Raw genomic sequence first — 19188 nt, 5'->3', positions numbered from 1 at the left:
TCCCCGCGACCAAGGCATCTGGGCCGCTGGCTCGCTCTCCTCCCAGACAGCAGTCTCGGGAGGGTCTGGCTTCAGGACAGCCTGCACCAGCAAAATGCCGGATGTCCATCAGGGCTGGGGACCAGGGCCAGCTATCCCCCACTTCTCACAACCCAAGCCTCACCCGGTGAGAAGGCTGCAGGTGTTGGTGACACCCGACCCTTCACCGTCCTTGGACACTAGGGCAGGGCAGACGTCGCCACGTGGCCAGCGACTCAGATCCACACCGTCATCCCAGGTGAGCCTGGTGAGCAGCAGCATGTGCTGTGTTGCCAACACGTGCTTTGCATGTGGCCCTCCGTGCTTTGCATGTGGCCCTCCGTGCTTTGCATGTGGCCCTCCGTGCTTTGCATGTGGCTCTCCGTGCTTTGCATATGGCTCTCCGTGCTTTGCATGTGGCTCTCCATGCTTTGCATATGGCTCTCCGGGAGGCATGCCTGTTCACCGTTCTGTCTCCAGCAGCTCACAATACATACACCCTGAACCAATGACCATGGAACCGAATTCTCATTTCAATTAGCAATAGAATCCAACCAAGGTATTAGGTTCTGTTGGGGAATAAGCTTGCTAGGTTTTTCATTCTGTAAGGACATCCTACATGACAGGATTAATTTTTTAAAAGAACCAAGGGCCTGGCACAGTGGCTCACACCTGTAATCCCAGCACTTTGGGAGGCTGAGGCAGGAGGATTGCTTGAGCCCAGGAGTTCAAGACCAGCTTGGGCAACACAGTGAGATCCTGTCTCTACCAAATTGTTTTAAAAAAACAGCTGGGTTTGGTGGCATGTGCCTATGGTTCTAGCTACTTGGGAGGCTGAGGCTGGAGGACTGCTTGAGCCCAGGATGTCGAGGCTGCAGTGAGCTATGACTGCACCACTGCACTCGAGCCTGGGCAACTGACCCTATCTCTAAAAGTGAATAAAGCACCAAGACCCTTGGTCAAGGCCATACTCACACCCGAACGCGTGGCCCACGAGAAGGCCATCACTTTCCACACATTAAGTGGTGGCCATCTTTATTAGAGATGTTTAACATTCAATAGATATCCAAGGTGACAAAAGTTAGGTCATACTTTATGTGTTAGCATTTGCAGAAACAGTAACAAAAAGTAGTAAAAAGTTAAAATCACCTCGACACACAGCCGCTTTCACCATCAGCCTTCCTACCGTTCTTCCTCCACCTCTGGTTTGGTGTCTGTCCTCAAGGACAGCAGAAGAGGGGCTGTCTGTGCAGCCAACCAGCCCCTGAAATACCAGGAGCCTGGTCCTAGAAGAGGACTTGGAAACAAACCCGTGGGCAAATTATCTTAACCAGTAACAAGTGGAATGATCAGTAAGAACTCGTTAAACCTCCCTAAATGCAGTCACTTTCAATGTGTCTGAGTCTCACCTCTGGATGTTCTCAGCTTGCAGTCTTTCTTGGAGAAGGAGCCGGTTCACAACCACAGTCTGGAAAAGCAGATGACCCTCCACCAGAGGCACCTGGGCTCCACATTCCAGCCATCGGGGAATTGCAAAGTCTCCTCTTTGAATAACGCCACAATCCTGAATCCTCAGACCCAGCTACCAGTCACGGAGTGGTTCTGTTCAGACACTTTTGAGTGGCTGGTACGGAGCTCATAGGCCCCGAGGATGACACAGGACTCGGCACCAAACACCATCGCTTCCAGCTTCCAAAGCTACAAAATCAAGCTTTCAAAACGAGTGTTCACTTCCAGAAGTGCTTCCGTCGCAGGTGTGATGTGGACGCCAAGACACACGCAGGTGGCACCTGTCACTCAGAAGTGCCGGCCTGAGTAACCTGGACTCCATGCAACCGCGTGTCAGCGTGTGCATGAGTGCGTGCGTGCGTGCACACAACCGACGGTCTTTCAAAGTGCTCCACTGTGATCTCTCGTGTTGACAATTCTACATGAAAAAAAATCAGTCACGGCCAGGCGCAGTGGCTCACGCCTGTAATCCCAGCACTTTGGGAGGTTGAGGCAGGCAGACTACTTGAGGTCGGGAGTTTGAGACCAGCCTGACCAACATGGTGAAACCCCGTGTCTACTAAAAATACAAAATCAGCCAGGCGTGGTGGCGCGTGCCTGTAATCCCAGCTACTCGGGAGGCTGAGGCAGGAGAATCGCTTGAACCCGGGAGGCGGAGGTTGCGGTGAGCCGAGATCATGCCATTGCACTCCAGCCTGGGCAACAAGAGTGAAACTCCATCTCAAAAAAAAAAAAAAAAAGGAAAGAAAAGAAAAAAAAATCAGTCACTTGATAAAGGTGAATGCTGAGATGGACACATACCTATTTTTGGTTCAATAACTTTAATTACACCACTGTAAGTAGATTCTGCCTCTGACCCTCCCACAGCACACAACCGGATGTGATTCTTGTCACTTCTATTTTAAACATGCATACTGGGAAAAACAGAAACACAAGAGTGCTATGGGTACACGCGACGTGTGAGAAGAAATGAACCCCCTGGAGACACGGACACGGTGTGCGGTGACAGCCAGGCCTCACTGACAACAGGGCAGCGAGTCGCAGCCGGGACGCCTCTGAGGCGGAAGCAGTCTTGGGATTTCCTGGCACGCGCTCGATGCTTCTGCCCACTCTGGTTTGTCATGGGGATGCTTCATTTTGGACAGTATAAAACCGGTGATTAATGCATATCTTGCTCTTCAGCAAAATACTATTCAAGTAGTTTTAACTTAAATATTTTAAAAGTAATCTTTACATTATTGAAGATTGTTAAAAAATACAGAATCTGACAACTTTTCACTCAATCTGATGCTCTGAAACTCTTCACTTCTGTTTTATCATAATTTAGAAGGCAATCCCTGGCCTTTATAAAACTCTCTGCAGGATTAGTTTCAAGATCCATCTTTCCCCCACTGGTTCGAGTTTAAAAGACTTTCAGAACCTTTTGCCACTGCATTATAAAGAGAACATGAACCCCTTCCCATTACTTCCTTTAGCTACACATGCTATGACTGAGAGTGTGCTGGAAGCTAAACAAGCCCCAGCTGATTTCTGCCACATAAAAGGGTGCCGTGAAGAATTTCCTTGTTGAAACCTTAATGAAGACGATGATCCCAAGTGAAGCTTTATGAAGAGACGGCACAGCAGAGTGAAATGTTTGGCAATCAACAGTTAATTAGAATTACATCCTTGATCAGGGATGATGCTATCTCCGCGAACTCAGTCGTTAGAAAAGTTGGTTTCTGCCGTGACGAGGCTCAGAGTGGCCACTCGAGGAAGTCCAGCCTCGTCAGCCTCCGGTCCCGGGCCCCAGGCCCCTCCAGGCCCTCAGTAGATATCTGGGCAGTCGGAGAAATTCCGCTCAAAGTAATCCCCTGCATACAACCAGTCGGGGGTCCCAGTGTAGGGGTTATTGCCTGGGTAGAACCACCTGCCGGATACAAGGGAGGGGGGTCAGAAGATGCTCAGCCCAAAAGGAAAACGCAGCCCTGTTCTGGGTGCAGGAGTGTGTTCCCCCAACTCAGCACCATCACGGTAACGTGGGTTTTAAAATGCAGCCCAGCGTAACAACTTCAACGGAGAATTATTGAGCACGTGGTCATGTGAATGCTGGAACCTAAAGATATCCAGCCACCCGTGTCAATTTCACTTCCCAACAAAATCTTGAGGGTTTAACTCAACACAAAATCCTCACACTGGGCCCTTATCAGAGAAGTTACTGGAGCCTAAATAATGCCTCTCCCTTTTCAAGGCAAAAGCAGTTACACTGTTCACATGTGCTGTCATTTAAAGCAAACCAAGTATTTGTTTTTTTAACTGAGGACAAAGGAAGACATTATAGGCAAAGAGAAGGTAGCACAGGGCCTGAGTGTTGGCGCTGGTTCAGCCGCCGTCCACAGCCCCCGGCTGGCACTCAGGGCCCGAGGGGTGTCCTTAGTGTTGGGGGTGGGGTGGGGGCAGCGCTCACAAAGGAGAAGACATTTTCTTCGAAGGACAAAAGATCATTATTTTCACAGTATATTTTTTTAACACTTTAAAAAAACAATGAACAGGCCGGGCGCGGTGGCTCACGCCTGTAATCCCAGCACTTTGGGAGGCTGGAGGCAGGCGGATCACGAGGTCAGGAGATTGAGACCACGGTGAAACCCCGTCTCTACTAAAAATACAAAAAAAAAAAATTAGCCAGGCGCGATGGCGGGCACCTGTAGTCCCAGCTACTCAGGAGGCTGAGGCAGGAGAATGGTGTGAACCCGGCGGGGCGGAGCTTGCAGTGAGCCGAGATCACGCCACTGCACTCCAGCCTGGGCAACAGCAACAACAAAAAAAAAAATGAGGAAAGGTTAACTATTTTGAAGCTGATTTTTCTCTGGATTAAGGGCAAATTCCAAATATCAAACCATTCAAAGCCTAGTATTAAATTAAATTGGAAGCCCAAACAGTGAGAATTGGTTTCAAAATGCCAGCCACATGTAAGCCACCGGGTATCATTGTTGTTGGGCCTTGAGAACAAATCCTACCAAGCAGGTGGCCTACAGGATTAAGATGCTTCACAAACACCCAAAGATTTTTCTAACAAACTAAAACGTTTTACTTATAAATACATTTTAAAATTATACTCATTACAGTACATTATTGATTGAATCCTTATTCAATGGTTCTTTTCTCTTATGACTATTATAGAACAAACCACAGCCAGCTTAGGACAGAAACAGGAATCATGTCCCAGCAGCTGATGCTTCTGTGAGGCCCACGCGGCCCATGCCACCGTCCCAGCCTCCATGTGCACAGATGCCACGGCACAGCACACGGGATTTAATTTTCACAAAACCTGTCCGGGTCATGGGGTGAAGATCAGCCTGAGTGGCACTGACAGGAAGATGTGGTATCGGTGTGACAGGCATGGCCTCCACACGGTGCCACCTCCCTACACATGGGCCGTGGCCCCTGGGGCACCTCACCCATACGCTCACCAGCTGTGTTTTCCTAAAGGGAGCAGTCACATTCAGGCAACATTTTCTCTTTAACTTTGCCACAGTTGAAAAGAAAGCTTTGGGCCAACACACCATGAGGCCCGGCAGTAGACCCGGGTCTGAGGTGACAGGCACTCTGCACAGGCCACCCCCAGCCGGGAGGTCTCGGCAAAGTGTGCGCTAAGCTAGGATGGGCTCTTACCTGGGCAGTGGGAACCACATGGGTCAGGGGCAGCCACTGGTGTCACTACCTTAATGGAGCCATGGAACAGTAACTGCCCAGCCACAGGGGTGTGGGGGTGAGAGAAGGCACTCCCCGCCGTCCCCAGGTGTGTGTGGGGCCTCCCCGCCGTCCCCAGGTGTGTGTGGGGCCTCCCCGCTGCCCCAGCCTGCGTGGCTACCACAGTAGTCACCTCGTCTGCCACTCCGCCTCCTCCTTGGCCCGCTCCCTCCGTGCTTCTCTCTGCTTCTCCTCCAGCCGCTCCTTCTCCTGGCTGGCCAGATCTAGGATCCAAGCAAACAGTTTAGGTCAGACAGAGACCTTAGAACCGCACCCCGCCACCCCCTATGCACCTAGATCTCTAGTTGGTGTGTCTCACTGTGGCTGGAATGCCACAGACAACAGGTTCTGTGATCGGGAGACCAAACACAATCACAACTGCCGAGGCCACAGCGGCCGGCACGCCAGCGGGGCCCTTCCCAAGCAGAGCTGAGTAGAGCATGGGGGCTGCATGTGCTGCGTGTTCTACGACAGCACTACTCAAAGTCTGCGGGTGCAGGAGTCTGAAGGACAGGCAGGGCCCAGGCACCACCCGATGCCCTGGTGTGCGAGCAGGCGCTCAGGACGAGGAGCCAGCCCCACCACGGGCTGCGCAAATCAGAGCCCATCTCTCAAAGACGAGCTCCCTTTAGCCTTAACCTCGGGTAACTGCCATGTGGCTTCTGTGAAGGACTGGGCACACATTCTGAATACAAAGCATGAGAAGTTACATCCATTCCCAGGTCACACTCCTCGTGAGCTGGGTTTCTCTCTGAAAACATCACTAATTCAAGCCGGGCGTGGTGGCTCATGCCTGCATCCCAGCACTTAGGAGGGCTGAAGCAGGCAGATCGCTTGAACCCAAGAGTTGGCAACCAGCCTGGGCAACATGGCAAAACCCCATCTCTATAAAAAATACAAAAATTAGGCCAGGCACAGTGTCATCCCAGCACTTTAGGAGGCCAAGGCGGGTGGATCACCTGAGGTCAGGAGTTCGAGACCAGGCTGGCCAACATGGTGAAACCCTGTCTCTACTAAAAATACAAAAATTGGCCAGGTGTGGTGGCGGGCACCTGTAATCCCAGCTACTCGGGAGGCTGAGGCAGGAGAATCTCTTGAACCTGTGAGGCAGAGGTTGCAGTGAGCCGAGATTGTGCCACTGCACTCCAGCCTGGGCAACAAGTGTGAAACTCTGTCTCAAAACAAACAAACAAACAAACAAAAAAAAACCTGGCCAGGCACAGTGGCTCATGCCTGTAATCCCAGCACTCTGGGAGGCTGAGGCGGGCGGATCACAAGGTCAGGAGATCGAGACCGTCCTGGCTAACATAGTGAAACCCCGTCTCTACTAAAATATACAAAAAAATTAACCGGGCGTGGTGGCAGGGGAACCTGTAGTCCCAGCTACTCAGGAGGCTGAGGCAGGAGAATGGCCTGAACCCAGAAGGCGGAGCTTGCAGTGAACCGAGATCGCGCCACTGCCCTCCAGCCTGGGAACAGCGTGAGACTCCGTCTCAAAAAAAAAAAAAAAAAAAAAAAACCCACAAAAATTAGCCAGGTGTAGTGGCAGGCACTTGTAGTCCCAGCTACTCGGGAGGCTGAGGCAGGAGGATGGCTTGAACCTGGGAGGTTGAGGCTGCAGTGAGCCAAGATCACACCACTATAGTCCAGCCTGGGCTACAGAGTGAGATCCCGACTCTAAACATAAATAAATAAAACATTACTAACTCAAAACCCAGGACACTTTGGATTTGCCTCCTCAGCCAGGAGTTTCACTGCGGATTCCATCTAGATGAGTGAGTGAGAAAGTTGTTCATCTGCCATGTTACAGATGAACGCTGCATGCACAGAGCCCACCGGGAGAGCGCGAGGCTGCAGGACACACCACACACGTGCCAGTGACTGCACTGATGGCTACACGGATCCTTACAGTGGAACACGTGCAGTTTTCTAAATGTAATCTTAACTTTTGTTTAATTTAATAATAACAAATTAGGAACTTGTACTTTGTTTTTTGTGTTTTTTGTTGTTGTTGTTTGTTTGTGAGGCAAGGTCTCACTCTGTCGCCCTGGCTGGAGTGCAGTGGTATAATCTCGGCTCACTGCAACCTCCACCTCCTGGGTTCAAGCGATTCTCATGCCTCAGCCTCCCTAGAAGCTGGGATTACAGTTGGGCGCCACCATGCCCGCCTAATTTCTTGTATTTTTAGTAGAGACGGAGTTTTGCCTTGTTGGCCAGGCTGGTTTCGAACTCCTGACCTCGGGTGATCCACCTGTCTCGGTCTCCCAAAGTGCTGGGATTATAGGCGTGAGCCACCGCGCTCGGCCTAGGATTTGTACTTTGTATGTATTTTTTCATTTCATTTTCTAGTAATGTAATTTTAATTTATTTACAAAAGGTTTGGTCTGAGGCAGGCGAGAGATCTTTAAAGCCCTTCACCACAGACGGTCTGAGAAGCCTAGTTAGAAGGCCTGCAGCCTGCTTGTTTGTTTAGGGAGAGGGACAGGGCTCCCCTTGTAGGCGAGAGCCTGGCTTCTGCCAGCGAGTGCTTTGTGCTCTCCCACCCTAGCCAGGGCGTCCTTGGCCCCAAGCTTCCTCCTCTGACTGCGTGGACACACCCATGTTGCCATTCTCCATGCCGCGGATGTCAGGGCGCAGGCGGCAGTCCGTGGGTGGCAGGGTCTTCTCCATGCCTGTCTCCAGCTCGTTGAGGCTCACAGTGAAACTGGTGAAATTATACATCTGTGGAGCAAGGCACAGAGACGCGACCTCAGCAGGGCCTCTGAACCATGGACTATGCTCCAAGACCCCCAGTGGGCCCCTGAAATCCCGCAGGTGCTACCTGACTGCCACCATGGGAACCTACTTCCGCTCACGTCTTCCACCCGCAAATTCAATGCCTCTGCCGTCTTCACTAAGCACGTATCATGCACTGCGGCTGTAACATTTGCATTTTGAGGTATACCAGCAAAACTCACACACATTTCTTTTTTTGTCTTTACAATCTCATCAACAGATTTGTCACCGGCTTGCTGGAAACACTCCAGCCACGCCACCTGTCTCCCACTGCTAAACCCTCAGCTCGTACCTGCTCCTTTCCTGCCCTCAGCCACACCTGCCCACAGGTTCCTCCCCTTTACTCCTGAAGCTGCCAAAGCCTCAGCCCTGGAGCAAGTGAATTTGTCACATTAACAACTGGAATGCTTAGGGTATGACAGTCCCCCCGTGCCCAGGATGCCCAGAGCCTTGCTCTGCCTGACCTCTGGCTCGCAGCTGTCTGCTCGGCGTCTTGTGGACAGCACACCCGAGCAGGCCTGCGGCAGCACCCTGCACCCACAGCCTCCCAGCCTCTGCACCCACAGCCTCCGGCCTCTGCAGCCCTCAGGGCCCTGGCTCCACTCAGGTCCTCCCGCCACAGCCAGGCCCTCCAGCCACCACCCATGTCCTCCCTCTTCTGTTGCTGCCCTCACAGCATCTCAGCAAGCAGCCAGAAAGGCCACAGGAAACATCAACAGCACCCGTCACCCCCTGCTCAAATGACTCCTGGTGCCCCATGTCACTCACAGCAAATACTGAAGTCATCTGGAGACCCCTGCACCCCCTCCACCCTCATCCCCATGGCCCCCTGGGCCCTCACACACTAGTCTACTCCAGGGGTCTCTGCCCTGACTGTCCCCTCTGCCCAAACGCAATCCCTAGACACCCCCACCCCTACCCCATGACTGAAGCCACAGCACTCAGATGCCCTCCCTGGCACCCAAGGCACCACCTGGCTCTCAGGTGTGAGTCAACCACCTGCCCCGCCTCCCTCCTGGGACCTCGTCTGCCTGGTTCTAGTGCCCAGGCCCACAGGGCCTGGCAGGCAGGAGGACTCAACACATACGCTGAGCCAAAGGCTGGAAGCATGAGTTATCTTTAAAGAGACTCCCTGAAAAAAAACATAAGCAATTTTCCTAATAATAAATTTAAAATACCAATAGTATCATTGGCAGGCCACAGTGTCTCATGCCTGTGGTCCCAGCAACTCAGGAGGCCAAGGCAGGAAGATAATGCTTGAGGCCAGGAGTTTGAGACCAGCCTGGGCAACATAGCAAGACCTCCTCTCTACAAAAAATAGAAAATGAGTCTGGCATGGTGGCACACGCCTGTGGTCCTCGCTACTCGGGAGGCTGAGGTAGGAGGATCACTTGAGCCCAGAAATTGGAGCCTGCAGTGAGCCAAGATCACACCACTGCACTGCAGCCTGGGTGACAGAGCGAGACTCTGCCTCTATTAAAAAAGAAAATAGCATTGTTAAACCAGTTCATACTCTACTCAAATGATAACAGCGACTGTTGAGATAACGTGCTTAAAGTGAAGGTTTTGCTTCCTTTTCTGTATTTTACGCATGTTCTGCTGTGTTTATGGGACATACAAAATTGCATAAGTTGCATAAATTTTATGTGCAAATAAGAATTTATAAAAAATACTAAGATATTACGTGTGATATTTATCATATAACCATATATCACATATTTTGTCATAAAACATGTAGTTTATCATATATTTAATAAAAATTATAAGTGCAATTTTCAAAAATAAATAGCACAAGGCATTTGAGCATCTAAATTGAGAAGTGAGAAAGCAATCTCCCCAAACAGGCTTGGAAGCCTCTTTTGATAAGACGCACTCGGTGCAGGCCTTGGCTGGCAATGGCCGCGTCTGTCTGACGTTCCCAGGGGAAGCACAAGCATGTGTGCCCGGCGGGCAGCTCCAACACGCAGCGGGCAGCTCTGACACGCAGCCGAGCATGCGTCCACACCTCAACCTACATGTCCTATGGAGCAGCGGTGCCCAGCCCCAACAGCAGGCCCCGAGGCAGGCAAGCACAGGGCCGGGACGCAGCTCCAGGGACAACAGAAGCCACTCCGACAATGGCGGAGGCCCCTCTGTCTGCTCTGGGACAACAGGCTGAGGCGAGGCGGCAGGCAAGGGCCCAAGAACAGGGAAGAGCCGTGGGGCTGGGCCCAGAGGCGGGTGTGACATGGGCACGCAGAGACGTCAGGCCATGGAGGGACACAGACCTGGGCAGAGTTGGGGGGCCGGGTGTTGATCCTCCACAGCAGCTTGCTGCCGGGAATGACCTGCACAGTCTCCTGGGCCACAGGCACGTCGTCAGCCACGTCGCTGTCAGCCTTCCCGGAGTCTTCATCCTGAAACACAGAACCCTGCTGTGTGGCTGCCCGGCGCCAGGCCACTCTTACAGCTATTCTCAGAGCGCCTTTCAGACCAGTCACCTGAGCAGAGCCAGGCAGCCTTCTCCTTTTTTTTTTTTTCAGACGGAGTCTCGCTCTGTGGCTCAGGCTGGAGTGCAGTGGTGCGATCTCGGGTCACCGCAACCTCTGCCTCCTGAGTTCAAGAGATTCTCCTGCCTCAGCCTCCCGAGTAGCTGGAATTACAGGCGCCCAATACAATGCCCGGCTAATTGTTTGTACTTTTAGTAGAGACGGGGTTTCACTATGTTAGCCAGGCTGGTCTTGAAATCCTGACCTCAGGCAATCCACCCACCTCGGCCTCCCAAAGTGCTGAGATTACAGGTGTAAGCCACCACACCCGGCCTTTTTTTTCTTAAACTAAGGAGAAAATCGAATTTCCTCTCCAGTCTATGACACTGTCTGTCCATCACTGTATGGAGAGGAGCTGGGCCCCAGTCCCTAAAGCAGCTCACACTCCCTTCGTGGGGCTGTGCTGTCTGTTCTAACGGACACCCAGAGCGGAGACGACAGAGGTCAGCGGCCAGGCGTGTTTCCCTTCACGGAGACGACAGGAGGTCAGCGGCCAGGCGTGTTTCCCTTCGGGTGACGACAAGAGGTCAGTGGCCAGGCGTCTCCCTTCGCAGAGACGAAGGAAGTCAGTGGCCAGGCGTTTCCCTTCATGGAGATGAAGGAAGTCAGTGGCCAGGCGTGTTTCCCTTCGGGAGAAGCGGTGCACGCGAAACAGCGCTTCATGGAGTCTGAGTGCGACGACACAGCGGTGCCTTCCAAACAGCAGGTTCATTCACACACACGGCGCCTCTCCAGAAGGCAGGTTCTGGGACTGAGAGCTTTCTAGATAGCGCAGCTTTGCCCCCATCAAGAAGTGGCTCCTGTGTGGGGGTTTCAGGCTCTCTACACCCTGATGAAAAGACAAAACCTGCTACATTGCTTCTCAAAATAAATAGGTCCTAGAAAAGGGAATGATTCCAGAAGCAGCTGTTCAGGGAGACCACTGAAAACAAGCGAGTCAAAGCCCAGGGCTTCCTGCACTAGCTGTATTCACACTGGCTGTAGGCACCACGGCCCGAGGCTGGGACGAGGGAGAGCCGCAGCTCAAGGACAAGGATTCACAGAGAACTCCCGTTTCTAGGTCACCTCAAGGAGCAGGAAAGCATCAAAAGACATCGCTAAATGGATTTACCCTTCTAGGTCTGTCTAGTGTGTAAGCAGAATTTTCCTTTTTAAATAAAAGAGGGTGATTAGAAAAGGTGTCTAACAGCACAAATCAATACTACAACATAAAAAACACTTGGGATCCGGAGGAGGCTGAATGTTTCCGTTAAATAAATATTGAACATTTCAGGTTTGGTACATTCCAATTCATTATGTAGAAAATAGGACACCTCTTTTGAACTATCCCTTTTATTTTTAAGTTCAAGAACAACTAGTCTTAAGATAATGAGTATTCCAAAGCTCTAAGGGGAAAAGCCTTGCCAGTACTTTCTGGCTGTTGAATATATTATCTGGTACTCACAACTAAAAACAAAAAATTGAAATTCACTTGATTTTTAACAATATGTCTAGGCTAACTCAAAGAAAGCGAGAAGATTTATTAAGAAGGACCCAGAACTTGGAGCTTCCAGAAAAGAAACAGCCTTGCCTGAGGTTCCCTCAGATACTTCCAGCCATGGGGGCCAGCAATTATGTATGACTCGTGGGCACTGGTGCCCACGGTTTATAGCAGCAGCCTCCGTGCAACCAAAATACAGATAAGCCGGCTGGGTGTTGTGGTTCATGCCTATTAGTAATCCCAGCACTTTGGGAGGCCGAGGTGGGAGGACTGCTTAAGCCCAGGAGTTCAAGACCAGCCTGGGCAACATAGCAAGACCCCATCTCTACAAAAAAATAAAAATTAGTCAGGCATGGTGGTACATGCCTATAGTCCTAGCCACTTGGGAGGCTAAGGAGGGAGGATTGCTTGAGCCTGGTAGCTGGAGGTTGCAGTGAGTTACGACTGCACCACTGCACTCCAGCCTGGGCAACAGAGGGAGACCCTGCCTGGAGGGGAAAAAAAAAAAATGGAAAGAAATACAGATAAACCCCCTCACTGATACTGGAACCCACAATACATGGTTCATCTGGCCAGACAAATTCTGCACATTCATCTCTCCTGGTGGGGCCCAAAGGTTCCCTGGGACCCCAACAGGTGAGCTAAAGGCAGCAGTGGCCTGGCAGCCCTCAGCACCCAGGGCTCAGCTCTGCCCGGGGACGCCCCAGCCCTTACCAGCTTGGCCTTTCTCAGGTGGTCACCTCTCCTCTCCTGCTTCTTGAAGGATTCATACAAAACAGGATCTATGCCCCACAAACATTCCGTCCATTTGCCATAGATCATAAAGAGCTTCTTTTTGCTGTAATTAAATGGGATTTTTAAAGACAAGTTTTAGTCATTACAAACCATTTGTCTAAACATGTAGCACCTTAATTTTGACCCTGGAATAAATTCCCTTCAGGTATGTTTTCTTATGCATTTTGGGACATCTCTGGACATAAATGCGAAGGTGAAAATTTGCATTCTGGGACCATTCCTAGCCCTGATACACACCATGGAAAGGAAAATGAAGGGCCGGAAACCTAAAGGACGGACAGCCCACCGGGCTGCAGGAGATGGGAAGGGACAGAAACCCAAAAGACAGATGGCCCATGGGACTGCAGGAGACAGGAAGGGATGGAAACCCAAAGGATGGTCGGCCCAGGGGGCTGCAGGAGACGGGAAGGGGCAAAAAAGAGTGAGCGTTTTAAAATGTAAAGCTGCATGCGCCGACTGATCATTTTCAACACACTGAATGTGTTGTGTGTGTGTCCTTCAGCCCTTTTCTATCAATCAGTGCAGTCAATGCTGCTTGCTTGATCTTTGGTTCCCCGCCTGCCTTTTTTCATCAATAACAACCCAGAGACCTTTGCAGAGTGGCCACCAGAGCTCTCGATTCTAAAAGGGATGAAGCCAAATAGTGCCAGACTCCATTTTCTTTCTCCTTTCGCCTCTTGCTGGGAAGAGTCAACCGTGACCACAGACTCCCGGGAAGTGCAACTCTGACAGGCTCGGGACCCAAGAGGGGACGGTGTCTCTGCAGTGCCTGCAGAGCCAGCAGACAGAGGTGGGGAACTGGGCCAGGCCTCACCTAGTAGACAGCCTGGGGACAACTCTGTCTCCAAGGACAGAGCACCCTTAAATTTAGGATGGAAAACCAGACAACCAAAACACACTTTACATGCACTCACTGAAGCTCAGCGAGTCTGGCCTCGGGGTCCCCGCCCGGTTCTGGAAAAACATGTTTTACATGCACTCACTGAGGGTCAGCGAGTGTTGGCCTCGGCGCCCCCGCCTATTTCTGGAAACAGACAGCCAGCTGCTCCCTGGGCTGAGTTCCAAGGAGGAGAGGTGTCAAGGCACTGATGACTGCTACCCCGTTGTAAGACTGCTGTCCCTTCTAGGTCCACATGTTGATCCTCACATGTTTTATGGGAGAAATGGTCAGTCATAAGCCTGGCCATTTTATTTTATAGGCTGTTCAAACGGGTGCATTTCTGGTCTACCATAGACGGTGGACAGAGCAGAAACACCAACTGTCTTATTTTTTTGAGACAGCCTCTTGCTTGGCTGCCCCGGCTGGAGTGCACTGGCGTGATCTTGGCTCACTGCAACCTCCATCTCCCAGGCTCAAGAGATTCTTGTGCCTCAGCCTCCTGAGTAGCTGGGATTACAGATGTGCGCCATCACACCTGGCTAATTTTCGTATTTTTAGTAGAGACGGGGTTTTACCATGTTGGCCAGGCTGGTCTTGAACTCCTGACCTCAGGTGATCTGCCCACCTCAGAAGTGATGGGATTACAGGCATGAGCCACTGCACCTGGCCCTGACTGTTTTAAATTGGGGACTAGTTTCTAATGGGAAATGTCTACATTTTTGGAACTAGAAGGAACTTCATGACATTCTATGGCTCAAATTCCTTACGAAAAAAACAAATGTGAGACCCAGATTACAAAGTAATTAACCCAAATGGGGAGAAAAAAACTGAAAAATTTGTTAAAACAGTACTGACCATTTCTCTGCTCACAAAAACTTGTGAAAGTCCCTGATTTAAAGACTGGAGTGAACTGGTCACGTGACACTGACGCCCCTCAAGCTAACACATTTGAGTCTCGCCTGACAACGTGCATGGGGTGCTGGTAGAAGGAAAACGCAAGGCCACACTTCCCACCCACCTCAGCTCTGCTGCGAAACAGTCTCCTCTCATCTCCCAGTGGAAATAGCTGACTTCTCAAGACAATTTTATCAAAAGAAGATGGCCCCAGTAACAAGCCACCTAGAAATTACATTCAAAAATACCCTTTATTTCATCTTATGCTCAATAACAAAATGTCTTTCCAAAACAAAAAAGAGTCATACTTCTGGACCATGAACAGATCGCACTGGTGTACCCGCGTCTCGTGCACGTCGGCACACGCAGGCTCAGGAGCACCTGAGCCCTCTAACGTGGACACACAGGCTGTAGTGGTGCCCCATGAACACCTGGCAAGGACCTACTTTTTGTCTTGAATGTGTCCTTCCACCTTGTGAAGTTCTTTTCCAAATAATCCACACGGTTTAAAGTGAAGCACACACTTATGTCCGGTTCTGTGAGAAAAACAAACAGAGGTTTCTGCTGCAAGACAGCAAACAGCCGGAAAGGGTAACTCTGTAACAGGAGAAGCGCGGTGGAGGCCCCTGGGGCAGGCGGGGGGTGACTGCAAATGGGTGTGGTGGGCCTTTGGGGCGATGGAAGTGTTTGAAACGGGCTGTGGGGACGGCTCCATGATTCGGTCAATTCACTAAAAATCACTTAAGTGTCCACTCAGAATGGGCGAATCTTATGATGCATCGATTATACCTCACTAAAGTGGTGAAAAGGCGAAGCCCACCAGTCATGAGCTTCCAGGAATAGGGCATTCAAGCCTAGACAGTGGCCAACGGCCGTGGACGGCCACTGCGCTGCACCTGGCAATGACACAGCTCTTCAGCATAGCTCAAAGCCTTAAAGTAACGACCGTGACGAAAAACGAGGTCTTGAACGAGGAGCATCCATGGCCAACACCGGTCAGAGTCAAGTCTAGGCAGCTGCTATGCCTGGGCTGGCGGGGACACGGCAGCAGCTCGTGAGGCTGAGCTAAAACCCACCAGGAGCACGGATGCTCACACTCCCCGGCTCGCCCATCCCCACCCGGAGCCTCGCGCTCTCACCCAATGGTGGGGTGCTGTCACCTGTGGTTTAAAATCTCCACTGTCCCATACTGCTCTATCCACAGCTTCCCGATGATGACGTTGTGGACGCAGCAGGTGGGGTTGGTCCAGGTGTAGGCTTCATTATGTCTGTGAAGACACCAGAAAACAAGCAGTGAGAGTCCAGAAAAGCCAAGACACGACGTGACCCAAGACGCAACGACCAGGCGGGGCTGGGTCACAACAACCGGCACCCGCGGGAGACCAGCACGCTGCTTTGAAGCCCCTGCGACGGAGGCTGTGTATTTAGCATGCGTTTGAAATGTACTTCTTCTTTCCTTTGTAGCATCTACAAAGCTTTCTACTTAAATGTCAAGACAAGTTAATAAGCAATCAAAGAAGACTGAACAAAGACAAATGGCTTTCCTGTGAAGTCGTCAAAAGAAAAGCCACCTCGCCAAACACACACGGCAGTAATGCAGGGTCCTGGGCATGCGGCCCTGGCTTTCTGGGGAGCTGGCACATGGCTGTGGAGGGGTGCAGGGTTTTCAACCGCACTCCACATACTTGTTTCCTTTATTCCTCATCCTCCCAAATGGCCCTGCCCAAGAAGAAAACACCCCACCAATGTGAGGCAGCAGATCAGCAGCCCTATGTTCTAAGGGGCTACGTGGGGGAGCCACAGTGAAGGCAGAAATCTGCTCAGAGCAGGATATTCTGCGACACGTCTGGAACTCTCTCAATTTCCTGGGGGTGGAACCCAAACTGGTTCATCAGCAAGGTTATCAGCAAGGTTATCAGCAAGGTGTGCAACTTTATCAGCAAGGTGTGCAACTTCTCATTTCTGCACGCCTCTTCTTAAGCAAGGCCACTGCACAACAGGCACTCGGCCGTACCAGCCCCAGGACACACTCTCAGGGGCTTCTCCAGGTCCTTATGGAACCTTCTAGCCACCATCCAGGCAGGGCCAATGTGAAGCAAAATCGACATCAAATGCTTCATCAGGCAAGGTGTCGTTTATTACTTATTTCTGTATGTATTTGTTAGGACCTGCTGCCTACAACAAGACTGCAGGCAGTGGCTTGGCAAGACTCACGTCTCAGAACTGGTGGCCCAGGAGGACGCCAGCATCCGGTCTGTGTCTGCCGGGTCTTAGCGGCCGGCATTTGTTGGAGACTTGTGTTTTGCTCTGAGGTGTCTTTGGTTGACACCTCAGATTGGGGAGCATTTAGGCTGAGAGTGAGGAGGGGTGGCAAGCAGCCTCTCAGAGGGTCCCCTCCCATGCTGTTTCAAATTCCAACCCTAAGTCACCCCTGCCACATGAGCACAGGGTGGGGGAGTGTGCAAAGGGCCACTTCCCTGGCTTCCTTCTCAGCTCTCTCCCCCTGTGGGAGGCAGTGCCCTGCAGCAAGCAGCCCAGAAGGGGAGCCAGGACACAGGCGCCATGGGCAACCCAACCCTCATCGCCACCGCAACCTCACGGTCCCCGGCCCTCAGACACCTGCCAGCCTGGTGTGGAAGCTGCTAAGTTTGGGACAGTTATGCAGCAAAAGACAAGAAATACAATGAATGATGCCGGAAAGGGGAGCGAATTCCAACTGCAGACGTGAGGACGCACCCCAGCAACACGGGACCCTGGTCATACAATGAATGATGCCTGAAAGGGGGGCGAATTCCAACTGCAGACGTGAGGACGCACCCCAGCAACATGGGACCCTGGTCATACAATGAATGATGTGACCGAAAGGGGGGCGAATTCCAACTGCAGACGTGAGGACGCACCCCAGCAACACGGGACCCTGGTCAGGAAGCTCATCTGAAGACGTTTCTGCTGTGGGGAGGTCACCACCTCAGGAGAAAAATGACAGGGTTTCCTCCTGAAGGAAGCTTTCCCTCCACATCACCAGCACCCATTTCAGTTTCTGCAGGAAGCGGATCTCAGCAGGACGCACCGACACTCACTTGAGCAGCTCCAGGGTGATGGTGCCTCGGGGCTCCGCCTCCACGCTTTTGCCCCAGAACTTGAGCTTGGGGTAGATGGAGCCGTGGAACAGGAAGTCATGGTTGAGACCTTCCGAGTGGAACGCACTGATGGGGGGGTGGTGACTGACCTGTTCCGATATAAATCTGAATCCTAAATCTTCCCTAGGTCAAAGAATAAAAAAGAGAAAGAGACACATTAATGGCAGCAAAATAAAAGAAAGGGCAGCTCAGACATCATGTGGAGCCCCTCACAGGATGCTGGGAAGCAGGGGCCCTCCATGCCACAACATGTGGCGGAAACACCCAACACCACCTCTCCGACATCGCACTTGGCCTAACGTTGGCAACAGACACACACACAAACATGACATCGCACTTGGCCTAACGTTGGCAACAGACACACACACAAACATGACATTGCACTTGGCCTAACGTTGGCAACAAACACACACACAAACATGACATTGCACTCGGCCTAACGGCAACAGACACACACACAAACACGATATCGCACTCGGCCTAACGTTGGCAACACACACACAAACATGACATCGCACTTGGCCTAACGTTGGCAACAGACACACACACGCAAACATGACATTGCACTTGGCCTAACATTGGCAACACACACACAAACATGACATCGCACTTGGCCTAACGTTGGCAATAGACACACACACAAACACGACATCGCACTTGGCCTAACATTGGCAACAGACACACACACAAACATGACATCGCACTCGGCCTAACATTGGCAACAGACACACACACAAACATGACATCACACTTGGCCTAACGTTGGCAACACACACACAAACATGACATCGCACTCGGCCTAATGTTGGCAACAGACACACACACAAACACGACATCGCACTTGGCCTAATGTTGGCAACAGACACACACACAAACACGACATCGCACTTGGCCTAATGTTGGCAACAGACACACACACAAACACGACACCGCACTTGGCCTAACGCTGGCAACAGACACACACACACAAACATGACATCGCACTCGGCCTAACGTTGGCAACAGACACACATACAAACATGACATCGCGCTTGGCCTAATGTTGGCAACAGACACACACTCACAAACACGACATCGCACTTGGCCTAACGCTGGCAACAGACACACACACACATGGCTTCCAGAGCACATCTGACCCACCCAGAGAGCGCAATGGTGCAGGAGAGGCCTCCACCCTGATGCCCCGCTTGCTCTCCACCTGAGCCACAGCAGTGTCTGGCTAGAGGTACCCAGAGACGCAGGTGGAGAAGCAACCCTTACACACCTCTGACTCCAAACCCTCAACCCCGAGGGACTCCCATTGCCCAGGAACTCAGGACCCTAAACCCTTTCTGAAAGGGGTGCCCCTTCCTTGTCTTTCTACAAGGCCCCTGAAATTTCCGAGATGGAATGGCTTATACCCCAAAATACTCCTGTCCAGGAACAGGATTTTTAGTGTAC

General features: G+C 51.5%; 1 protein-coding gene across 4 annotated transcripts in view; it reads right to left on the bottom strand.

Moving 5' to 3' along the window:
* Nucleotides 1–1036: 1036 nt before the first annotated feature.
* OSBPL2 (oxysterol binding protein like 2) overlaps nucleotides 1037–19188 on the bottom strand; it is a 59333-nt gene continuing 41181 nt past the window's right edge. For all 4 annotated transcript variants that reach the window (XM_055104921.2, XM_034947526.3, XM_034947527.2 and 1 more), the window contains 8 exons: nucleotides 17689–17871; nucleotides 15769–15876; nucleotides 15055–15144; nucleotides 12754–12877; nucleotides 10299–10427; nucleotides 7854–7977; nucleotides 5390–5480; nucleotides 1037–3436 (listed from right to left, as the gene is read on the bottom strand). In XM_055104921.2, coding sequence (XP_054960896.1) covers nucleotides 3334–3436; nucleotides 5390–5480; nucleotides 7854–7977; nucleotides 10299–10427; nucleotides 12754–12877; nucleotides 15055–15144; nucleotides 15769–15876; nucleotides 17689–17871 — 952 coding nt within the window. In that variant the 3' untranslated portion in view covers nucleotides 1037–3333. The remainder of the gene's footprint in view (nucleotides 3437–5389; nucleotides 5481–7853; nucleotides 7978–10298; nucleotides 10428–12753; nucleotides 12878–15054; nucleotides 15145–15768; nucleotides 15877–17688; nucleotides 17872–19188) is intronic.

This window comes from Pan paniscus, chromosome 21, assembly GCF_029289425.2.
Source record: "Pan paniscus chromosome 21, NHGRI_mPanPan1-v2.0_pri, whole genome shotgun sequence".
Taxonomy (NCBI): Eukaryota; Metazoa; Chordata; class Mammalia; order Primates; family Hominidae; genus Pan; species Pan paniscus.
Note: the sequence above shows the minus strand (reverse complement) of the source record. Positions and strands in the feature narration are given on the sequence as shown.